The 24,784-nt window shown below is 51.3% G+C and overlaps 1 protein-coding gene across 1 annotated transcript; it reads left to right on the top strand.

The window, feature by feature from the left end:
• The first annotated feature begins 13,592 nt into the window (after positions 1-13,592).
• On the top strand, positions 13,593-14,747 carry LOC139261939 (neuropeptide Y receptor type 2-like). Its single transcript, XM_070877107.1, has one exon. It carries the CDS (start codon positions 13,593-13,595, stop codon positions 14,745-14,747), a length of 1,155 nt encoding a protein of 384 aa, XP_070733208.1.
• The last annotated feature ends 10,037 nt before the right edge of the window (positions 14,748-24,784 follow it).

Genomic DNA, 24,784 nt, shown 5'->3' with positions numbered 1-24,784 from the left:
TTGACTTCAGCATGTGCCTCGTGTGAGTCTGTACTACAGGGTCAGGACTTTACAGTGGCGACGAGTTACGGGATCACAGAATCCACAGAATGGCTACCAACGGCTCAGATGAGAAATACAATGCTGGAGACAATTGGGAGGACTTTATAGAAGGGCTCCAGCAAAGCTTTGTAACCAAAGACTGGTTGGGCGACGATAAGGCAGACAAGAGAAGAGCCCATCTCTTGACCAGCTGTGGCTCGAAAACATATGCCTTAATGAAGGATCTGCTGGCACCCGAGAAACCAGCAAGCAAGTTGTTTGAGGAGTTGAGCACACTGGTGAGAGGCCACCTGAAGCCAGCGAGCAGCCTACACATGGCCAGACACAGGTTCTACAACTACAGACGCTGTGTGGGCCAGAGCATACCCGACTTTGTGGTGGAACTTCGGAGGCTGGCTAGTTTATGTGAGTTCTCCGATGAACTAAGGAGAGAAGTACTGAGAGACTTTTTTATTGAAGGAATAGGCCACGCAGGCATATTCCGAAAGCTTATTGAGACCAAGAACTTGACCCTCGAGGCAGCAGCACTGGTCGCACAGACATTCTTGGCAGGAGAAGAAGAAACGAGGTTGATCTACACTGCGGGTACGACAACTAATGAAACATCGGAACAAGGGGTTCACAGCGTGAAACAAGCCGCCACCCCCACACACAGACAAAGGCAAGAGAGCAGGCCTTCAACAGCAGGCAGTGGCACCAGAAGCCATCAAGGGCCACAGGAACGGCCGTTCATACCTCATCAACCCACAATGCGAGCAATCAACTACAAACTGAGAGAAGCTCAAGAGAGATCGGCCAGACGCAGCTCATCCTTCGGAAACAATGGAAGCGGTCTGTGCTGGAGATGTGGGGGAAGGCACTCATTAAGGGGGTTTCGATTTCAGCATGCCGTTTGCAGAAACTGCGACTATACAGGGCATCTGGCTCGCATGTGCAGAAAAACGGCAGCTCGGCTGGTATACGAATCGGAAGGGTCGGAAAGCGGACCAGAAGAGGGTGGGGACAGTACCCGGGACACCGAGGTACAGCGGGTCAACACGATCAATGTCCACTGTTCTTACACCAAGACGCCTCCAATAATGATGAGGGTCCTACTCAACGGGATACCCGTTGGACACGGGAGCTAGTCAATCTCTCATGAGCATCCAACAATTTGAACAGCTGTGGCCGCACAAAAGAGACAGACCAAAGCTCACAAGGGTTGACACCAAACTAAGGACCGATACCAAAGAAATCGTCCCAGTCCTTGGCAGCGCCATGCTCTCAGTCACACACAAAGGGACGGTGAACCGACTTCCCCTGTGGATTGTCCCCGGAGATCTCCCAGCACTGCTGGGGAGAAGCTGGCTGGCAAAACTAAATTGGAAATGGGATGATGTTCACGCCATGTCGTCAGAGGAACGGACCTCCTGCTCAACAGTTCTAAGTCGTTTTGAACATCTCTTTCAGCCAGGTGTGGGCACCTTCAAAGGGGCTCAAGTTAAAATCTACATCACACAGGATGCCAGACCGGTCCATCACAAGGCTAGAGCTGTGCCTTATGTGATGAGGGAAAAGATTAAACACGAACTGGATCGGCTTCTGCGGGAAGGCATTATCTCACCTGAGGAATTCAGTGACTGGGCAAGTCCCATCGTCCCCATCATGAAGCCTGATGGATCCGTACGAATCTGTGGGGATTCCAAGTCTACCATAAACAGAGTCTCCCTACAGGACCAATATCCACTGCCCAGAGCGGAGGACCTATTTGCCACATTGGCTGGAGGAAAACATTTCTCGAAACTAGGTCTCACATCTGCGTATATGACGCAAGAACTGACCGAAGAGTCTAAGCTACTCACCACCATCAACACACATCGAGGCCTTTTCATGTACAATCGATGCCCATTTGGCATCAGGTCGGCAGCTGCTATATTCCAGCGCAACATGGAGAGTCTGCTCAAGTCCATCCTGGGGACGGTTGTGTTTCAAGATGACATACTTATCACGGGCAGGGATACCGACTCCCATCTCCGTAATTTGGAGGAAGTACTAAGTCGATTGGATCGGGTAGGCCGAAGAGTTAAGAAATCCAAGTGTCTGTTTCTCGCGCCCGAGATTGAATTTTTGGGCAGAAGGATTGCCGCTGATGGAATCCGCCCAACAGAATCCAAAACCGAAGCAATTCGTCTGGCACCCAGGCCCCGGAATGTCTCGGAACTGCGCGCCTTTCTCGGGCTACTAAATTAGTTTGGGAACTTTATGCAGAACTTGAGCACACTGCTGGAGCCTCTCCACGTGCTACTCAGAAAGGGGTGCGATTGGTTTTGGGGGGACGCCCAAGAACGCGCCTTCAATAAGGCACGCAACCTTCTAGGTTCCAACAGTTTTAGCCTTTTTTGACCCAGGTAAAAAGCTAGTTCTTACATGTGATGCGTCAGTGTACGGGGTCGGGTGCATTTTACAGCATGTTGATGGTGCATGTAAATAACAACCCATTGCTTATGCCTCCAGGTCACTTTCGCGGGCGGAGCGCGGGTACGGTATGGTTGAGAAGGAGGCACACGCTTGCGTGTACGGTGTCAAAAAGATGCGGCAATACCTTTCCGGGGCCAAGTTTACGTTAGAAACCGACCACAAATCCCTCACGTCCCTACTATCCGAGTGCAAGGCAATAAGCGCCAACGCCTCGGCGCGCATTCAACGGTGGGCACTCATGCTGGCGGCTTACGATTACACCATAAGGCACAGACCAGGCACAGACAACTGTGCCGACGCGCTCAGCAGGCTACCCCTGGCGACCATGGAAGGGTCCGATGAACAGGACTGTGAGATAGTCTTGACAATCAATGCCTTTGAATCTACAGGTTCGCTTATGACGGCTCGCCAAATCAGAGCCTGGACGACCAGCGACCCCATGTTATCCTTAGTCAAAAGATGTGTTTTAACTGGTGACTGGGCAGAGGCTCACAATGCCTGCCCCGAGGAGATCAAACCTTTCCATAGGCGCATGCATGAACTATCACTACAGGCAGACTGCCTGATGTGGGGCAGCCGAGTAGTTATGCCCTTGCGAGGCAGAGAGGCGTTTGTCCGGGAGCTCCACCGCGAGCACCTGGGGATCGTCCTTATGAAGGCCATAGCCAGATCCCACGTCTGGTGGCCTGGTATTGACGCGGACTTGGAGCTCTGCGTCCGAAGGTGCACCATTTGTGACCAACTCAGTAATGCCCCCAGGGAGGCCCCCCTAAGCCCCTGGCCCTGGCCCACCAAACCATGGTCGCGGGTGCACGTCGACTATGCGGGCCCATTCATGGGCAAAATGTTCCTTGTAGTCATTGATGCATTTTCAAAGTGGATCGAGTGCACCATTTTAAACTCGAGCACCACCTCCACCACTGTGGAGAGTCTTGGAACCATGTTTGCAACGCACGGAATTCCTGACATATTGGTCAGTGCTTCATCAGCGCAGAATTTCAAGATTTTATAGTTAACCACGGCATAAATCACGTTAAGACGGCACTGTTCAAGCCGGCCTCCAACAGCCAGTCAGAGCGAGCAGTGCAGATCATTAAACAAGGCATGCTCAGAATCCAAGGTCCCACGCTGCAGAGCCGCCTGACGCAACTCCTGCTGGCATACAGATCTCGTCCGCATTCGTTGACTGGGGTTCCCCCCGTGCAACTATTGATGAAATGGACCTTAAAGTAGGCTCTTGTTAATCCTCCCAGACATGCATGAAATTGTTGAGGCAAAGCGCCAGAAGCTAACTGAGTATCATGACCGAAATTCGAGGGGGAGGTGGAATGAGATAGGGGACAAAGTGTTTGTGCTAAACTATGGCAGGGGTCCCAAATGGCTTGCAGGGACAGTAACAGGCAAGGAAAGAAACAGGCTACTGGTTGTACAAATAGGCAATGGCCAAACCTGCCGGAGGCATGTAGACCATGTAAAAAATAGATTCACTGATAACACTGCAGAACCAGAGGCAGACTACAATGTGGAACTCACACCACACCTGGTGGATAGACAGGTGGAAAAACCTGAGGAAAGGGCAGTTTCAACAGACAGCCCAGGCGAGATACCAACAATCATACTGAACGAAAAACAGGCACCAAGGCAAACAACTGAACCACAACTAAGACGCTCCACGCGAGAGCGTAGACCACCTGAGAGACTGAACCTATAAAGACAATAAGACCTTGGGGGAGGGTGATATCATATATCTCACACTACTGCATATAACTGTATCTTACCATGCTATACATGACTGTAACTAGAGATGACCTGTAACCACAAGCTTACCTTACCACCAGGGGTGCACTTGCAGGAGACACTCCATACCTGTTCCACGCAGGTATATAAAGGCAGGTCTCAGGCAAGTGTGGCACTCGAGAGCTGTGAAATAAAGCTGCAGGGCCTGAGTGATCTTGACTTCAGCATGTGCCTCGTGTAAGTCTGTACTGCAGGGTCAGAACTTTACAGCCAGGACTGGAGAATTTTAGCTATGAGTAAAGATTGGATAGGCTGGGGTTGTTTTCTTTGGAACAGAGAAGGCTGAGGGGAGACCTGATTGAGGTGTATAAAATTATGAGGGGTCTGGATAGAATAAAAACATAAGAACATAAGAAATAGGAGCAGGAGTAGGCCATACGGCCCCTCGAGCCTGCCCCGCCATTTAATACGATCATGGCTGATCCGAACATGGACTCAGCTCCACTTCCCCGCCCACTCCCCATAACCCCTTATTCCCTTATCGGTTAAGAAACTGTCTATCTCTGTCTTAAATTTATTCAATGTCTCAGCCTCCACAGCTCTCTGAGGCAGTGAATTCCACAGATTTACAACCCTCCGAGAGAAGAAATTCCTCCTCATCTCAGTTTTAAATGGGTGGTCCCTTATTCTAAGACCATGCCCCCTAGTTCTAGTCTCCCCCATCAGTGGAAACATCCTCTCTGCATCCACCTTGTCAAGCCCCCTCATAATCTTATACGTTTCGATAAGATCACCTCTCATTCTTCTGAAATCCAATGAGTAGAGGTCCAACCTCCTCAACCTTTCCTCAAAAGTCAACCCCCTCATCTCCGGAATCAACCGAGTGAACCTTCTCTGAACTGCCTCCAAAGCAAGTATATCCTTTCGTAAATATGGAAACCAAAACTGAACTCAGAACTCCAGGTGTGGCCTCACCAATACCTGTATAACTGTAGCAAGACTTCCCTGCTTTTATACTCCATCCCCTTTGAAATAAAGGCCAAGATTCCATTGGCCTTCCTGATTACTTGCTGTACCTGCATACTATCCTTTTGTGTTTCATGTACTAGTAACCCCAGGTCCCGCTGTACTGCGGCACTTTGCAATCTTTCTCCATTTAAATAATAACTTGCTCTTTGATTTTTTTTCTGCCAAAGTGCATGACCTCACACTTTCCAACATTATACACCATCTGCCAATTTTTTGCCCACTCACTTAGCCTGCCTATGTCCTTTTGAAGATTTTTTGTGTCCTCCTCACACATTGCTTTTCCTCCCATAGAGTGGATAGGAAGGACCTGCTTTCTTTGGCAGAGAGGTCAACAACCAGGAAGCATAGATTTAAAGTAATTGGGGGGAGGTTTAGAGGGGATTTGGATGGAAATGTCTTCACCCAGAGGGTGGTGGGGGTCTGGAACTCACTGCCTGAAAGGGTGGTAGAGGCAGAAACCCTCACCACATTTAAACAGTACTTGGATGTGCACCTGAAGTGCCGTAACCCACAGGGCTACGGACCGAGAGCTGGAAAGTGGGATTAGGCTGGGTAGCTGTTGGTCGGCCGGCGCGGACACGATGGGCCGAATGGCCTCCTTCCTAATAAATCTCCTCTGCAACCTCTCCAGTGCAATCACATCTTTCCTGTAATGTGGTGACCAGAACTGCACGCAGTACTCCAGCTGTGGCCTAACCAGTGTTTTATACCATTCTAGTATAACCTCCCTGCTCTTATATTCTATACCTCGGCTAATAAAGGAAAGCATTCTGTATGCCTTTTTAACTACCTTATTGACCTGGCCTGCTACCTTTAAGGATCTATGGACCTGCATTCCAAGGTCCCTCTGTTCCTCCGCACCTCTCAGTATCCTACCATTTAATGTGTATTCCCTTGCATTGTTGCCCCTCCCCAAATGCATTACCTCACACTTCTCCGGATTGAATTCCGTTTGCCACTGTTCTGTCCAATGATCCGTTCATCGATATCTTCCTGCAGTTTAGAGCTTTCTTCCTCACTGTCAACTACACGGACACATTTTGTATCATATGCACATTTCTTTATCATGCCCCCTACATTCCAGTCTAAATCATTAACATAAACTACAAAAAGCAAGGGACCCAGCACTGAGCCCTGCGGAACCCCACTGGATACAGCCTTCCAGTCACAAAAACATCCATCAACCATTACCCTTTGCTTCCTGCCTCTGAGACAATTTTGGATCCATGGACTTTTAATTTTTTGTGTAAATTAATATTATTAAAAATGTTACCTCTGCATACACTTCCTGTCTCCTCCCTCAGTCTTATTTCCAGTTGTCACCATTTTTGGAAATGCTTTTTCTTTTATTTATTCATTCTTGGGATGTGGGCGTCGCTTGCCAGGCCAGCATTTATTGCCCATCCCTAATTGCCCCTTGAGAAGGTGGTGGTGAGCCGCCTTCTTGAACCGCTGCAGTCCGTGTGGTGAAGGTGCTCCCACAGTGCTGTTAGGGAGGGAGTTCCAGAATTGTGACCCAGCGCCGATGAAGGAACGGCCGATATATTTCCAAATTCTGGGGGTTAGGAGATACGGCGCGAGTTGCGAAGCTCCAGAACTGGTTGATTTACGCCGCTCGGCCTCCTCGTTATTTTTAAGAACTTGCTGGATTTGCACATTAATTGCCTGTTATTTATGCAGCCTATAGATATACTCTCTGTGTAGTCACTGTATAGCTGCATAAGATGGAGACTTGTTACCTGATGTACTTTCAATAAGGTTTACACTGTGTATATACTATGCTGGCACCACTAGAGGGTGCAACTGGGGGAGACCGGGGTTTCCTGCCCCTGTGGCAGAGGCTGTCCACCAGAGGGCACTGCGGTGGGAGACCTGAGGGTCACCTGCATAGGTGTGCAGGGCCCAGTATAAAAGGCTGCCCACCATGCTTGTGCCTCACTCTGGAGTTACGATTAAGGACCAAGGTCACTACAGTTTGAGCACAACACATTGCCTCGTGGAGTCATTCATAAGTGCATTACAGACATAACAACTGGCGACGAGAATACGGACTTTCACGCGATTATGGCTACCTTTGGCACACTAAAAGACTTCGCAGAGGGTGATGACTGGGATGCCTTCACGGAAAGGCTCGAGCAATATTTCGTGGCAAACGACCTGGCAAGGGAGACGGACACATTGACGGAGAAGCGCAAGGCTATACTGCTGACCAGTTGTGGGCCCGAGGTCTACCGCCTCGTCAGGGACTTGCTGGTACCCATGAAGGCCAAGGTTAAGACATACGATGAGCTGACTGAACTAATTCGCGACCAACTAAAACCAAAAGAGAGCATCCTCACAGCCAGGCACAGATTCTACACTCACCACAGACCTGAGGGCCAGGAGATTGCAAAATATGCTGCCGACCTCAGGAGACTTGCGGCACCATGTGATTTTGGCACACACCTCAACGAAGCATTGCGAGACATCTTTGTTATAGGAATTGGCCGCGAGGGCCTCCTTCACAAGCTATTATCTGCCGACACCACAGTCAACCTGCAGAAGGCCATCAGCATCAGTCAGGTGTTCATGACCTCGACCTGCAGCACCAAGCAAATTATTCATCCTGTGGGCCTCAAACCCGGCAAGTACTGTACACAGAATGGTGCCTTTCACAGGCAAGACTGTAGAACGTGGCTCTGCCCGGGTCAGAGAGCACAGACCTCAGTGTTCCAGAACTCAGAGACCGCCGAGGGATGCTAATCGAGTAGCACCATGCTGGCGTTGCGGAGGAAACCATAGGGCTCACCCGTGTCAGTTTGCTGAGTACGTATGCAAAGCTTGCAACACGAAGGGCCACCTCCAGCGTATGTGTAAAGGAAATACGACTCACCGTCTAGTAGAGGAGTCGGTGGATGACTTTGAATCCAGCGGGGAGTATGATGATTTGGCCAGAGAGGCAGCTCAGCCCCAAGAAGATGTGTATACCTGCACCACCGATTGTCCTCCAGTGAAGATGGAAGTCGAGATTAACGGCGTTCCAGTCTTCATGGAAGTGGACACGAGAGCGAGCCAGTCAGTGATGAGCCAGGATGCCTTTGAGAGATTATGGAATGAAAAACGACCCGAGCTGGTCCCAGTACAGGAAAAGTTGTGCACCTACACCAAGGAGCTGATCCCAGTCCTTGGTAGTGCTGATGTAAGTGTAATCCATAATGGCGTGGTGCACAAGTTACCTCTGTGGATTGTTGCAGGTGATGGTCCAACGCTAGTCAGAAGGTGGATTGGGAAGATCCAATGGAAATGGGAAGACCTCTTCATTCCAGCAATCGATGTCCTCCGTGCTCAGAGGCAGAGCAAAACCTCACCTTCACTTGGGCCAGGCGCCAGAGAACAGACCAGCGCAGCACCTGAGGCACAGACCGTCCATCACGACTGCGTGGCAATGATCCGACCGGAACGTTCTAAAAATACCTTCCCAGCTCCAGTGGCAGGACTCCTGGGGAGGAAGATCGAATTCACAGGCACTCTTCCAGCTTTTGTGGCAGAATCACGGGAGAGAAGGATCAAGGCAGTCGACCTCGAGGACGGAGGCAAGGTGGCGTTCCTGCTGCAGCGAGGGGCAGCGTGGCTGAAAGAAAATAGACCGCGGCCAGACCATGAGGTGTAACGCTGAGGGACCAACAAAGGATTTGATTGGGGTAAAGCCAGCAGGGTTCTCTTAAAGGAGACCTGCAACCAACTGAACTTAGAGACATTGTATGCATGGCAATCAATGTAACGAACTGATTAAGATTGTGAACAAAATGTTGTGAGATGTCGGTACTATTCCGAATGTAAAGAACAAAATGTTGTTGTGAGATGTCGGGAATAGAGTGTCCCTAAAAGTAGCAAGCGAGCGAATTCGGAAGGTTAAAGGCGCTGATCCTGATACCCTGCCCCAGGTCTATCCCACGCTACAGGCACCTGATGGAACTATTCACCACAGAAACGAAAACGGCGCCACATGGACACACACATGGATCACACCCAGAACCCACTGGAACCTCCACTGCATCATCAAACAATCCAAACTGCTAACCACTACCCAACATTGTGGCAAAAGGACTTGGGGGTTAACAGGGAGAGAGCCAAGCCAAAGCACAGCCAAGGTGCAAGGGCTATTGGCACTTAAGTCTGGGGAAAAACATAGAAACATAGAAAATAGGTGCAGGAGTAGGCCATTCGGCCCTTCGAACCTGCACCACTATTCATTAAGATCATGGCTGATCATTCACCTCAGTACCCCTTTCCTGCTTTCTCTCCATACCCCTTGATCCCTTTAGCCGTAAGGGCCATAGCTAACTCCCTCTTGAATATATCCAATGAACTGGCATCAACAACTCTCTGCGGTAGGGAATTCCACAGGTTAACAACTCTGAGTGAAGAAGTTTCTCCTCATCTCAGTCCTAAACGGCTTACCCCTAATCCTTAGACTATGTTCCCTGGTTCTGGACTTCCCCAACATCGGTAACATTCTTCCTGCATCTAACCTGTTCAGTCCCGTCAGAATTTTATATGTTTCTATGAGATCCCCTCTCATTCAACTAAACTCCAGTGAATACAGGCCCAGTTGATCCAGTCTCTCCTCATATGTCAGTCCAGCCATCCCGGGAATCAGTCTGGTGAACCTTCGCTGCACTCCCTCAATAGCAAGAACATCCTTCCTCAGATTAAGAGACCAAAACTGAACACAATACTCCAGGTGAGGCCTCACCAAGGCCCTGTACAACTGCAGTAAGACCTCCCTGCTCTTATACTCAAATCACCCAGCTATGAAGGCCAACATACCATTTGCCTTCTTCACCGCCTGCTGTACCCGCATGCCAACTTTCAATGACTGATGTACCTTGACAACCAGGTCTCGTTGCACCTCCCCTTTTCCTAATCTGCCGCCAATCAGATAATATTCTGCCTTTGTGTTTGTGCCACAAAAGTGGATAACCTCACATTTATCCACATTATACTGCATCTGCCATGCATTTGCCCACTCATCTAACCTGTGCAAGTCACTCTGCAGCCTCTTAGCGTCCTCCTCACAGCTCACACCGCCACCCAGCTTAGTGTCATCTGCAAACTTGGAGATATTACACTGAATTCCATCATCTAAATAGCTGGGGTCCCAGCACTGGGCCCTGCGGCACTCCACTAGTCACTGCCTGCCATTCTGAAAAGGACCCGTTTATCCCGACTCTGCTTCCTGTCTGCCAACCAGTTCTCTATCCATGTCAGTACATTACCCCCAATACCATGTGCTTTAATTTTTCACACCAATCTCTTGTACGAGACCTTGTCAAAAGCCTTTTGAAAGTCCAAATACACCACATCCACTGGTTCTCCCTGGTCCACTCTCCCAGTTACATCCTCAAAAAATTCCAGAAGATTTGTCAAGCATGATTTCCTATTCATAAATCCATGCTGACTTGGACCAATTCGGTCACTGCTTTCCAAATGCTCTACTATTTCATATTTAATAATTGATTGTAACATTTTCCCCACTACTGGTGTCAGGCTAACCAGTCTATAATTACCTGTTTTCTCTCTCCCTCCTTTCTTAAAAAGTGGTGTTACATTAGCTACCCTCCAGTCCATAGGAACTGATCCAGAGTCGATAGACTGTTGGAAAATGATCACCAATGCATCCACTATTTCTAGGGCCACTTCCTTAAGTACTCTGGGATGCAGACTATCAGGCCCCAGGGATTTATCGGCCTTCAATCCCATCAATTTCCCTAACACAATTTCCCGCCTAATAAGTATATCCTTCAGTTCCCCCTTCCTACTAGACCCTCGGTCCCCTAGTATTTCCGGAAGGTTATTTGTGACTTCCTTCGTGAAGACAGAACCAAAGTATTTGTTCAACTGGTCTGCCATTTCTTTGTTCCCCATTATAAATTCACCTGAGTCTGACTGCAAGGGACCTATATGTTTGTCTTCACTAATCTTTTTCTCTTCACATATCTATAGAAACTTTTGCAGTCAGTTTTTATGTTCCCAGCAAGCTTCCTTTCATATTCTATTTTCCCCCTCCTAATTTAACCCTTTGTCCTCCTCTGCTGTATTACAAAATTCTCCCAGCCCTCAGGTTTGCTGCTTTTTCTGGCCAATTTATATGCCTCTTCCTTGGATTTAACACTATCCTTAATTTCCCTTGTTAGCCATGGTTGAGCCACCTTCCCCGTTTTATTTTTTACTCCAGACAGGGATGTACAATTGCTGAAGTTCATCCATGTGATCTTTAAATGTTTGCCATTGCCTATCCATCGTCAACCCTTTAAGTATCATTCGCCAGTCTATTCTAGCCAATTCATGTCTCATACCATCGAAATTACCTTTCCTTAAATTCAGGACCCTAATCTCTGAAATAACTGTATCACTCTCCATATTAATAAAGAATTCTACCATATTATAGGGGCCTCGCACAACAAGATTGCTAATTAATCCTTTCTCCTTACACATCACCCAGTCTAGGATGGCCAGCTCTCTAGTTGGTTCCTCGACATATTGGTCTAGAAAACCATCCCTAATACACTCCAGGAAATCCTCCTCCACCGCATTGCTACCAGTTTGGTTAGCGCAGTCAACACGTAGATTAAAGTCGCCCATGATAACTGCTGTACCTTTTATTGCAAGCATCCCTAATTTCTTGTTTGATGCTGTCCCCAACCTTACTACTACTGTTTGTTGGTCTGTACACAATGCCCACTAGCATTTTCTGCCCTATGGTATTCCGTAACTCCACCCATACAGATTCCACATCATCCAAGCTAATGTCCTTCCTTACTATTGCATTAATTTCCTCTTTAATCAGCAACGCCACCCCACCTCCTTTTCCTTTCTGTCTATCCTTCCTGAATGTTGAATACCCTTGGATGTTGAGATCCCAGCCTTGGTCACCCTGGAGCCATGTCTCTGTGATGTCAATATCCATTAACAGCTATCTGCGCAGTTAATTCGTCCACCTTATTCCGAATACTCCTCGCATTGAGGCACAGACCCTTCAGGCTTGTCATTTTTACACACTTTGCCCCTTTAGAATTTTAGAGAGCTAAGCCAGAGCACATAGTGCAAAGGTAATCGACCCAAAGGATTTGGGGGAGAGTGATGTTATATTTGCAGACTATAGATATATATACTCTCTGTGTAGTCACAGATGGAGACGGAGACTTGTGACCTGATGTGATATCAATAATATTTACACTGTGTATATACTATGCTGGCACCACTAGAGGGTGCAACTGGTGGAGACCGGGGTTTCCTGCCCCTGTGGCAGAGGCTGTCCACCAGAGGGCACTGCGGTGGGAGACCTGAGGGTCACCTGCATAGGTGTGCAGGGCCCAGTATAAAAGCCTGCCACCATGCTTGTGCCTCACTCTGGAGTTACGAATAAAGGACCAAGGTCACTACAGTTTGAGTACAACACATTGCCTCATGGAGTCATTCATAAGTGCATTACAGACATAACATTGCCCATTAAACTCATCGCAGAAAGTGAAGTCTGGTAATTAAGAGCGTAAGTACCTTTTCAATGCGGTGATAATTGTTAATGGCTGCCTTTCAACCTCTCTGACCCAAAATGGGAACAATTTAAAGCGTGGAGTCTCATTCCTATCGGTGGTAAACTGTTAGAGAGTTTTAACATGTCAACTTTAAATTTTAATTGTTTTTTTCCTACATTTCCTTTCCGTCTCTATTTTGTTCTCTCTCTTAATCCAATCTCTCTTTCCCTCTCTTTATCGCTCTTTCTGTACCTGATTTCATTCTAATTTCACCCAATTTCGTTCCTGTTTCTTTCTCGATCCCTAACTCTGATTGGTTAAGTGGGTAGACTGTTGGTCAAGCGTTCTCCGAGGTTCTGTGAACCTTGAGCTGATATTGGCCTCGCTGCCCCGATATTAGCTCGCACTCCCGGCAAGGGGAGGAATTTCTTCTCTCAGAGGGTTGTAAATCTGTGGAATTCTCTGCCCAGAGAGCTGTGGAGGCTGGGTCATTGAATATATTTAAGGTGGAGATAGAGAGATTTTTGAGCGATAAGGGAGTGAAAGGTTATGGGGAGAGGGCAGGGAAGTGGAGCTGAGTCCATGATCAGATCAGCCATGATCTTATTGAATGGCAGAGCAGGCTCGAGGGGCCATATGTCCTATTCCTGTTCCTATTTCTTATGTTCTTATGTAAGGGTATTAAGGAGAAAGTCTAACTAACGGGGCACGTACGTGAAATGCAAATTGCGTGCCAGTTGTTCCCTACTCATCACACAATATGTTTGTCATTACAGGGAGCGGTACCAGACCCACTCGGAACAGCTCACGATGCATCCGAGCAGCGCAGGCAATAGCACAGAGATAGCAGAAGGAAGCAGCCGGAACATTTCCAGAGGGTGGCACTCGATGACCATGGGTCAGGCCAGGGACAAGGTGATCACGTCCATGGCAGGGAGCACCAAACTGCTGAGTGTCCAGATCACACTGATCACCGCGTATGCTCTGATCATCCTCCTGGGGCTGGTGGGAAACTCCCTGGTCATTTACATGATCGTGAAATACAAAACCATGCGAACAGTCACCAACTTCTTCATCGCCAACCTAGCCTTGGCCGATCTCATGGTGGACACACTCTGCTTGCCGTTCACCCTGGTTTATACTCTTGTGGGCGAATGGAAGCTGGGGGCGGTGCTGTGCCACCTTGTCCCTTACGCCCAGGCCTTAAGTGTCCACGTGTCCACTCTGACGCTAACCGTGATCGCCCTGGATCGACACCGCTGCATTGTGTTCCACCTGGACAGTCGCATCTCCAGGAAGTTCAGCTTCATCATCATCTCCACCACCTGGCTGGTGTCGGCAGTCCTCGCCGGGCCATTGGCCATCTTCAGAGAATACAAGATGGTCGACTTGCAGCCCATTGACCTGCAGATCGTGGTGTGCTCCGAGAAATGGCCCAGCGGCAATACCCGGGACGGAACCATCTACAGCGTCTCGATGTTCATCCTGCAGTACGCACTGCCCTTGGGAATCATCAGCTACGCCTACATCAGAATATGGATCAAGCTGAAGAACCACATTAGCCCCTGCGTCAGGAGCGACAGCCATTACCGGCGGAGGAAGACCACCAAGATGCTGGTGATGGTGGTGGTGGTGTTCGCGGTGTGCTGGTTGCCCTTCCACATCTTCCAGCTGGCCAGCGATCTGGACAAGCGCATCTTCAACTTCGCCGAGTACAAGCTGCTCTACACCATCTTCCATGTGGTGGCCATGTGCTCGACCTTCGCCAACCCGCTGCTGTACGGCTGGATGACCAAGAACTATCGCAATGGCTTCCTCCTCTTCTTCCGCTGTGGAAACAAAGCCGACAGCCCCAACGTGGAGACCTCGGTCAAGGCGCGCTTGCACCCGTTCAGGGCCGAAGCTGGCAATGGCAGCCCTGGCACACACAGAGACACGCACGCCCATCCGCCCACGGACGTTTAGAGGGTGGGGGTGGGGGTTCTCCAGCTATTGACAGCCCCCAATGTACAACAGGCTGCTTCCAACTCCCTTCTGCCCTCTAATGTTTTTGCTTAAGAATTCACAGCAACACATTGCTATTAAGAACTAGTTGGTTTATTAGCAAAGGTTTAACAATCACACGACACATTACCAGTTCATCCACCAGGCTCACAACCACCTGCCCCATCGTGGATCCCCCGAACCCAACTGGCTGGGGTTTTATTGAGTCTTGTGAACATCATGTGACTGGCTAAACCACTCACAATGCAACAGCTCTACAACTATTTTGCTGTGAACAATAAAAAATATTAAATCAAAGTCAAGTGCCCCCTAATTAAAGTGGGGGGACACTCCAAACAAAAATGATACAAGTGCCTCCTGGCTAAAAGTGCGGGGGGGGGGGGCACTAAAACCGGCACAATAAACAAATTAAACTTTAGACATTTAAAATCAAATTAAAATTTGGTTGCCGAGCGTGATGATGCACTCCAGTCCCTCCGGCGCCCACCTCTCGCGGAAGGCCGCGAGCGTACCGGTGGACACCGCGTGCTCCATCTCCAGGGACACCCTGGCTCGGATGTAACCGCGGAAGAGAGGCAGGCAGTCGGGGCTGAACGACCCCCTCGACCGCCCGCTGCCTGGACCGGCTGATGGCCCCCTTGGCCGTGCCCAGGAGCAGTCCTACGAGGAGGCCCTCGGACCTGCCGGCTCTGCTCCGCACAGGGGGCCCAAAGATCAGGAGAGTGGGACTGAAGTGCAGCCAGAATTTGAGGAGCAGCCCCTTTAAATATTGGAACAGGGGCTGCAACCTCGCACACCCGATATACACGTGGAACACAGAGTCCTCCAGACCGCAGGAATTGCAGGCGGCCTGGGAGCCTCAACAGCTCTACCAACCTGTGAGCATCTTCACCAGTGCACACATTATACGGCCCAGTGATAGATGTCCAGATAAGCTGGGATTGTTGAATGGAGTCATGTGTTACATTACCCCACCCACACTTGTCGTTGACGTACATAAGTAACAAGGCAATTGATTTATTTTTGAATTGTGTTATTATTGAGTCTTCAGAACACCAGGGATGATATTTTTCTCCCGTGTAAATGTCTGCGACCGCTTCAGGCGGCCCGTCCTCCTTCAGTCTCTAGGCTTTCGACACCCAGCCTTGGCATCATAAACCACTGCTCCCTGATCTGCCTCATCTTCTCCCTGGATTCACACATGCTTCCTGCCCCCACGCACACCCTGCCCCCCTGCCCCCCTGCCCCCCCACTCTCCCCCCGAACCCCCCCTTCCCCCACGCTCCCCCCTGACCCCCCCTTCCCCCACGCTCCCCCCGAACCCCCCTTCCCCCACGCTCCTCCCCCGACACCCCCTTCCCCCACGCACACCCTGCCCCCCTGCCCCCCTGCCCCCCCACTCTCCCCCCGAACCCCCCCGTCCCCCACGCTCCCCCCTAACCCCCCCTTCCCCCACGCTCCCCCCGAACCCCCCCTTCCCCCACGCTCCCCCCGAACCCCCCTTCCCCCACGCTCCTCCCCCGACACCCCCTTCCCCCACGCTCTCCCCGACCCCTCCTTCCCCCACGCTCCTCCCCCGACACCCCCTTCCCCCACGCTCCCCCCGACCCCCGACTCCCCCTTCCCCCATGCTCCCCCCCCACCCCCGACCTCCCTTCCCCCATGCTCCCCCCCACCCCCGACATCCCCTTCCCCCACGCTCCCCCCGACACCCACCCTCCCTCACTCCCCAAACCCACCCTCCCTCACTCCCCAAACCCACCCTCCCCAATCCACCCCACCCTCCCCTCACTCCCCAATCCAGTTCCACCCTCCCCTCACTCCCCAACCCCATCCTCCCTCCCTCACTCCCCCAACCCACCCTCTTCTCAATCCCCAATCCAGTTCCATTCTCCGCTCATCCCAAACCCACCCACCCCTCACTCCTCAATCTACCCCCACTCTCCCCTCACTCCCCAATCCAGTCCCACTCTCCCCTCACTCCCCAATCCAGCCCCACCCTCCCCTCACTCCCCAATCCACCCCCACTCTACCTTCACTCCCCAACCCCACTCTCCCCTCACTCCCCAATCCAGCCCCATCCTACCCTCAATCCCCAATCCAATTTGGGGGCAAAAACACAAAGACAGAATATTATCTGAATGTCGGCAGATTAGGAAAAGGGGAGGCGCAACGAGATCTGGGTGTCATGGTTCATCAGTCATTGAAAGTTGGCATGCAGGTACAGCAGGCGGTGAAGAAGGCAAATGGCATGTTGGCCTTCATAGCGAGGGGATTTGAGTATAGGAGCAGGGAGGTCTTACTGCAGTTGTACAGGACCTTGGTGAGGCCACACCTGGAATATTGTGTTCAGTTTTGGTCTCCTTATCTGAGGAAGGACGTTCTTGCTATTGAGGGAATGCAGCGAAGGTTCACCAGACTGATTCCCGGGTTGGTTGGATTGACATATAAGGAGAGACTGGATCGACTGGGCCTGCATTCACTGGAGTTTAGAAGGATGAGAGGGGATCTCATAGCAACATATAAAATTCTGACGGGACTGGCCAGCTTAGACGCAGGAAGAATGTTCCCAATGTTGGGGAAGTCCAGAACCAGGGGTCACAGTCTAAGGATAAGGGGTAAGCCATTTAGGACCGAGATGAGGAGAAACTTCTTCACTCAGAGAGTTGTTAACCTGTGGAATTCTCTACCTCAGAGAGTTGTTGACGCCAGTTCATTGGATATATTCAAGAGGGAGTTAGATGTGGCCCTTACGGTTAAAGGGATCAAGGGGTATGGAGAGAAAGCAGGAAAGGGGTACTGAGGGAATGATCAGCCATGATCTTATTGAATGGTGGTGCAGGCTCGAAGGGCCGAATGGCCTACTCCTGCACCTATTTTCTATGTTTCTATGATTCTATCCACCCCCACCCTCCCTCCACTCCCAAACCCACCATCCCCTCACACCCCAATACAACTTGGTCTCTGTGTCGGCTCGTAGTGTCAACTGCTTTAAAATATTACTGTTCATTAAATCCTTTGAACTCAGATTCTTTCACTGTTTTAAGAAACACGTTATTGTATCGAGAAACTATTTATCCAATTAAACTATGTTTTGTCACGCAGAATTATCTGAATTTTTTGTCATTTCTGTAATGTAAATTTTGAACCACAGTTACATCCATTTCAGGCAGCACAGTCCCCATCAAACACTCCCAGGGCAGGTACAACACGGGTTAGATACAGAGTAAAGCTCCCACTACACTGTCCCAACAAACAGTCCCAGGGGAGGGAGAGCACGGGGTTAGATACAGAGTAAAATAGATTCCACACACACTGTCTCTTTTTGGGGTACAGTTCCACACACACTGACTCTCACTGGGGTACAGTCCCACACACACTGACTCTCACTGGGATACGGGTCCCACACACACTGACTCTCACTGGGGTACAGTCCCACACACACTGACAATCACTGGGGTACAGTTCCACACACACTGACTCTCACTGGGGTATGGGTCTCACACACACTGACTCTCACTGGGGTACAGTCCCACACACACTGACTCTCACTGGGGTACAGTCCCACACACACTGACTCTCACTGGGGTACAGTCCCACACACACTGACCCTCACTGGGATACGGGTCCCACACACACTGACTCTCACTGGGGTACAGTCCCACACACACTGACTCTCACTTGGGTACAGTTCCACACACACTGACTCTCACTGGGGTACAGTCCCACACACATTGACCCTCACTGGGGTACGGGTCCCACACACATTGACTCTCACTGGGGTACAGTCCCACATACACTGACTCTCACTGGGGTACAGTCCCACACACACTGACTATCACTGGGGTACAGTTCCACACACACTGACTCTCACTGGGGTATGGGTCCCACACACACTGACTCTCACTGGGGTACAGTCCCACACACACTGACTCTCACTGGGGTACAGTCCCACACACACTGACTCTCACTGGGGTACAGTCCCACACACACTGACTCTCACTGGGGTACAGTCCCACACACACTGACTCTCACTGGGGTACATTCCCACACACACTGACTCTCACTGGGATACAGTCCCACACACACTGACTCTCATTGGGGTACTGTCCCACACACACTGACTCTCACTGGGATACTGTCCCACACACACTGACTCTCACTGGGGTATGGGTCCCACACACACTGACTCTCACTGGGGTATGGGTCCCACACACACTGACTCTCACTGGGGTACAGTCCCACACACACTGACTCTCACTGGGATACTGTCCCACACACACTGACTCTCACTGGGGTATGGGTCCCACACACACTGACTCTCACTGGGGTATGGGTCCCACACACACTGACTCTCACTGGGGTACAGTCCCACACACACTGACTCTCACTGGGTACAATCCCACACACACTGACTCTCACTGGGGTACAGGTCCCACACACACTGACTCTCATTGGGGTATAGTCCCACACACACTGACTCTCACTGGGGTACAGTCCCACACACATTGACCCTCACTGGGGTACGGGTCCCACACACATTGACTCTCACTGGGGTACAGTCCCACATACACTGACTCTCACTGGGGTACATTCCCACACACACTGACTATCACTGGGGTACAGTTCCACACACACTGACTCTCACTGGAGTATGGGTCCCACACACACTGACTCTCACTGGGGTACAGTCCCACACACACTGACTCTCACTGGGGTACAGTCCCACACACACTGACTCTCACTGGGGTACAGTCCCACACACACTGACTCTCACTGGGGTACAGTCCCACACACACTGACTCTCACTGGGGTACATTCCCACACACACTGACTCTCACTGGGATACAGTCCCACACACACTGACTCTCACTGGGGTACTGTCCCACACACACTGACTCTCACTGGGATACTGTCCCACACACACTGACTCTCACTGGGGTATGGGTCCCACACACACTGACTCTCACTGGGGTATGGGTCCCACACACACTGACTCTCACTGGGGTACAGTCCCACACACACTGACTCTCACTGGGATACTGTCCCACACACACTGACTCTCACTGGGGTATGGGTCCCACACACACTGACTCTCACTGGGGTATGGGTCCCACACACACTGACTCTCACTGGGGTACAGTCCCACACACACTGACTCTCACTGGGTACAATCCCACACACACTGACTCTCACTGGGGTACAGGTCCCACACACACTGACTCTCATTGGGGTATAGTCCCACACACACTGATTCTCACTGGGGTACAGTCCCACACACACTGACTCTCACTGGGGTACAGTACACTACACACACTGACTCTCACTGGGGTACAGTCCCACACACACTGACTCTCACTGGGGTACAGTCCCACACACATTGACTCTCACTGGGGTACAGTCCCACACACACTGACTCTCACTGGGGTACTGTCCCACACACACTGACTCTCACTGGGGTACATTCCCACACACACTGACTCTCACTGGGGTACAGTCCCACACACACTGACTCTCACTGGGGTACAGTCCCACACACACTGACTCTCACTGGGGTACATTCCCACACACACTGACTCTCACTGGGATACAGTCCCACACACACTGACTCTCACTGGGGTACAGTCCCACACACACTGGCTCTCAATGGGATACTGTCCCACACACACTGACTCTCACTGGGGTATGGGTCCCATACACACTGACTCTCACTGGGGTATGTGTCCCACACACACTGACTCTCACTGGGGTACGGTCCCACACACACTGAGTGTCACTGGGGTACAGTCCCACACACACTGACTCTCACTGGGGTACAGGTCCCACACACACTGACTCTCATTGGGGTATAGTCACATACACACTGATTCTCACTGGGGTACAGTCCCACACACACTGACTCTCACTGGGGTAGAGTCCCACACACACTGACTCTCACTGGGGTACAGTCCCACACACATTGACTCTCACTGGGGTACAGTCCCACATACACTGACTCTCACTGGGGTACAGTCCCACACACACTGACTATCACTGGGGTACAGTTCCACACACACTGACTCTCACTGGAGTATGGGTCCCACACACACTGACTCTCACTGGGGTACAGTCCCACACACACTGACTCTCACTGGGGTACAGTCCCACACACACTGACTCTCACTGGGGTACAGTCCCACACACACTGACTCTCACTGGGGTACAGTCCCACACACACTGACTCTCACTGGGGTACATTCCCACACACACTGACTCTCACTGGGATACAGTCCCACACACACTGACTCTCACTGGGGTACTGTCCCACACACACTGACTCTCACTGGGATACTGTCCCACACACACTGACTCTCACTGGGGTATGGGTCCCACACACACTGACTCTCACTGGGGTATGGGTCCCACACACACTGACTCTCACTGGGGTACAGTCCCACACACACTGACTCTCACTGGGATACTGTCCCACACACACTGACTCTCACTGGGGTATGGGTCCCACACACACTGACTCTCACTGGGGTATGGGTCCCACACACACTGACTCTCACTGGGGTACAGTCCCACACACACTGACTCTCACTGGGGTACAATCCCACACACACTGACTCTCACTGGGGTACAGGTCCCACACACACTGACTCTCATTGGGGTATAGTCCCACACACACTGATTCTCACTGGGGTACAGTCCCACACACACTGACTCTCACTGGGGTACAGTCCACTACACACACTGACTCTCACTGGGGTACAGTCCCACACACACTGACTCTCACTGGGGTACAGTCCCACACACACTGACTCTCACTGGGGTACAGTCCCACACACACTGACTCTCACTGGGGTACAGTCCCACACACACTGACTCTCACTGGGGTACAGACCCACACACACTGACTCTCACTGGGGTACAGTCCCACACACACTGACTCTCACTGGGGTACAGTCCCACACACATTGACTCTCACTGGGGTACAGTCCCACACACACTGACTCTCACTGGGGTACTGTCCCACACTCACTGACTCTCACTGGGGTACATTCCCACACACACTGACTCTCACTGGGGTACAGTCCCACACACACTGACTCTCACTGGGGTACAGTCCCACACACACTGACTCTCACTGGGGTACATTCCCACACACACTGACTCTCACTGGGATACAGTCCCACACACACTGACTCTCACTGGGGTACAGTCCCACACACACTGACTCTCACTGGGGTATGGGTCCCATACACACTGACTCTCACTGGGGTATGTGTCCCACACACACTGACTCTCACTGGGGTACGGTCCCACCCACACTGAGTGTCACTGGGGTACAGTCCCACACACACTGACTCTCACTGGGGTACAGGTCCCACACACACTGACTCTCATTGGGGTATAGTCACATACACACTGATTCTCACTGGGGTACAGTCCCACACACACTGACTCTCACTGGGGTAGAGTCCCACACACACTGACTCTCACTGTGGTACAATCCACTACACACACTGACTCTCACTGGGATACTGTCCCACACACACTGACTCTCACTGGGGTATGGGTCCCATACACACTGACTCTCACTGGGGTATGGGTCCCACACACATTGACTCTCACTGGGGTACGGTCCCACACACACTGAGTGTCACTGGGGTACAGTCCCACACACACTGACTCTCACTGGGGTACAGGTCCCACACACACTGACTCTCATTGGGGTATAGTCACACACACACTGATTCTCACTGGGGTACAGTCCCACACACACTGACTCTCACTGGGGTACAGTCCCACACACACTGACTCTCACTGGGGTACAGTCCACTACACACACTGACTCTCACTGGGGTACAGTCCCACACACATTGACTCTCACTGGGGTACAGTCCCACAAAAACACTGACTCTCACTGGGGTACAGTCCCACACACATTGACTCTCACTGGGGTACAGTCCCACAGTCACTGACTCTCACTGGGGTACAGTCCCACACACACTGACTCTCACTGGGGTACAGACCCACACACACTGACTCTCACTGGGGTACAGTCCCACACACACTGACTCTCACTGGGGTACAGGTCCCACACACACTGACTCTCATTGGGGTATAGTCCCACACACACTGATTCTCACTGGGGTACAGTCCCACACACACTGACTCTCACTGGGGTATAGTCCCACACACACTGACTCTCACTGGGGTACAGTCCACGACACACACTGACTCTCACTGGGGTACAGTCCCACACACATTGACTCTCACTGGGGTACAGTCCCACACACACTGACTCTCACTTGGGTACAGTCCCACACACATTGACTCTCACTGGGGTACAGTACCACACACACTGACTCTCACTGGGGTACAGTCCCACACACACTGACTCTCAATGGGGTACAGACCCACACACACTGACTCTCACTGGGGTACATTCCCACACACACTGACTCTCACTGGGGTACAGTCCCACACACATTGACTCTTACTGGGGTACAGTCCCACACACACTGACTCTCACTGGGGTACTGACCCACACACACACTGACTCTCACTGGGGTACAGACCCACACGCACTGACTCTCACTGGGGTACAGACCCACACACAATGACTCTCACTGGGGTACAGTCCCACACACACTGACTCTCACTGGGGTACGGGTCCCACACACACTGACTCTCACTGGGGTACATTCCCACACACACTGACTCTCACTGGGGTACAGTCCCACACACACTGTCTCTCACTGGGGTACAGTCCCACACACACTGACTCTCACTGGGGTACATTCCCACACACACTGACTCTCACTGGGATACAGTCCCACACACACTGACTCTCACTGGGGTACAGTCCCACACACACTGACTCTCACTGGGATACTGTCCCACACACACTGACTCTCACTGGGGTATGGGTCCCACACACACTGACTCTCACTGGGGTATGGGTCCCACACACACTGACTCTCACTGGGGTACAGTCCCACACACACTGACTCTCACTGGGTACAATCCCACACACACTGACTCTCACTGGGGTACAGGTCCCACACACACTGACTCTCATTGGGGTATAGTCCCACACACACTGATTCTCACTGGGGTACAGTCCCGCACACACTGACTCTCACTGGGGTACAGTACACTACACACACTGACTCTCACTGGGGTACAGTCCCACACACACTGACTCTCACTGGGGTACAGTCCCACACACATTGACTCTCACTGGGGTACAATCCCACACACACTGACTCTCACTGGGGTACTGTCCCACACACACTGACTCTCACTGGGGTACATTCCCACACACACTGACTCTCACTGGGGTACAGTCCCACACACACTGACTCTCACTGGGGTACAGTCCCACACACACTGACTCTCACTGGGGTACATTCCCACACACACTGACTCTCACTGGGATACAGTCCCACACACACTGACTCTCACTGGGGTACAGTCCCACACACACTGACTCTCAATGGGATACTGTCCCACACACACTGACTCTCACTGGGGTATGGGTCCCATACACACTGACTCTCACTGGGGTATGTGTCCCACACACACTGACTCTCACTGGGGTACGGTCCCACACACACTGAGTGTCACTGGGGTACAGTCCCACACACACTGACTGTCACTGGGGTACAGGTCCCACACACACTGACTCTCATTGGGGTATAGTCACATACACACTGATTCTCACTGGGGTACAGTCCCACACACACTGACTCTCACTGGGGTAGAGTCCCACACACACTGACTCTCACTGGGGTACAGTCCCACACACATTGACCCTCACTGGGGTACGGGTCCCACACACATTGACTCTCACTGGGGTACAGTCCCACATACACTGACTCTCACTGGGGTACAGTCCCACACACACTGACTATCACTGGGGTACAGTTCCACACACACTGACTCTCACTGGGGTATCGGTCCCACACACACTGACTCTCACTGGGGTACAGTCCCACACACACTGA

Source organism: Pristiophorus japonicus, chromosome 4 (genome assembly GCF_044704955.1).
Source record: "Pristiophorus japonicus isolate sPriJap1 chromosome 4, sPriJap1.hap1, whole genome shotgun sequence".
Lineage (NCBI taxonomy): Eukaryota > Metazoa > Chordata > Chondrichthyes > Pristiophoridae > Pristiophorus > Pristiophorus japonicus.
Note: the sequence above shows the minus strand (reverse complement) of the source record. Positions and strands in the feature narration are given on the sequence as shown.

Bases quoted from the DNA above. Each gene is read 5' to 3' on its own strand.
- LOC139261939 (XM_070877107.1), top strand. From the start codon at position 13,593: ATGCATCCGAGCAGCGCAGGCAATAGCACAGAGATAGCAGAAGGAAGC.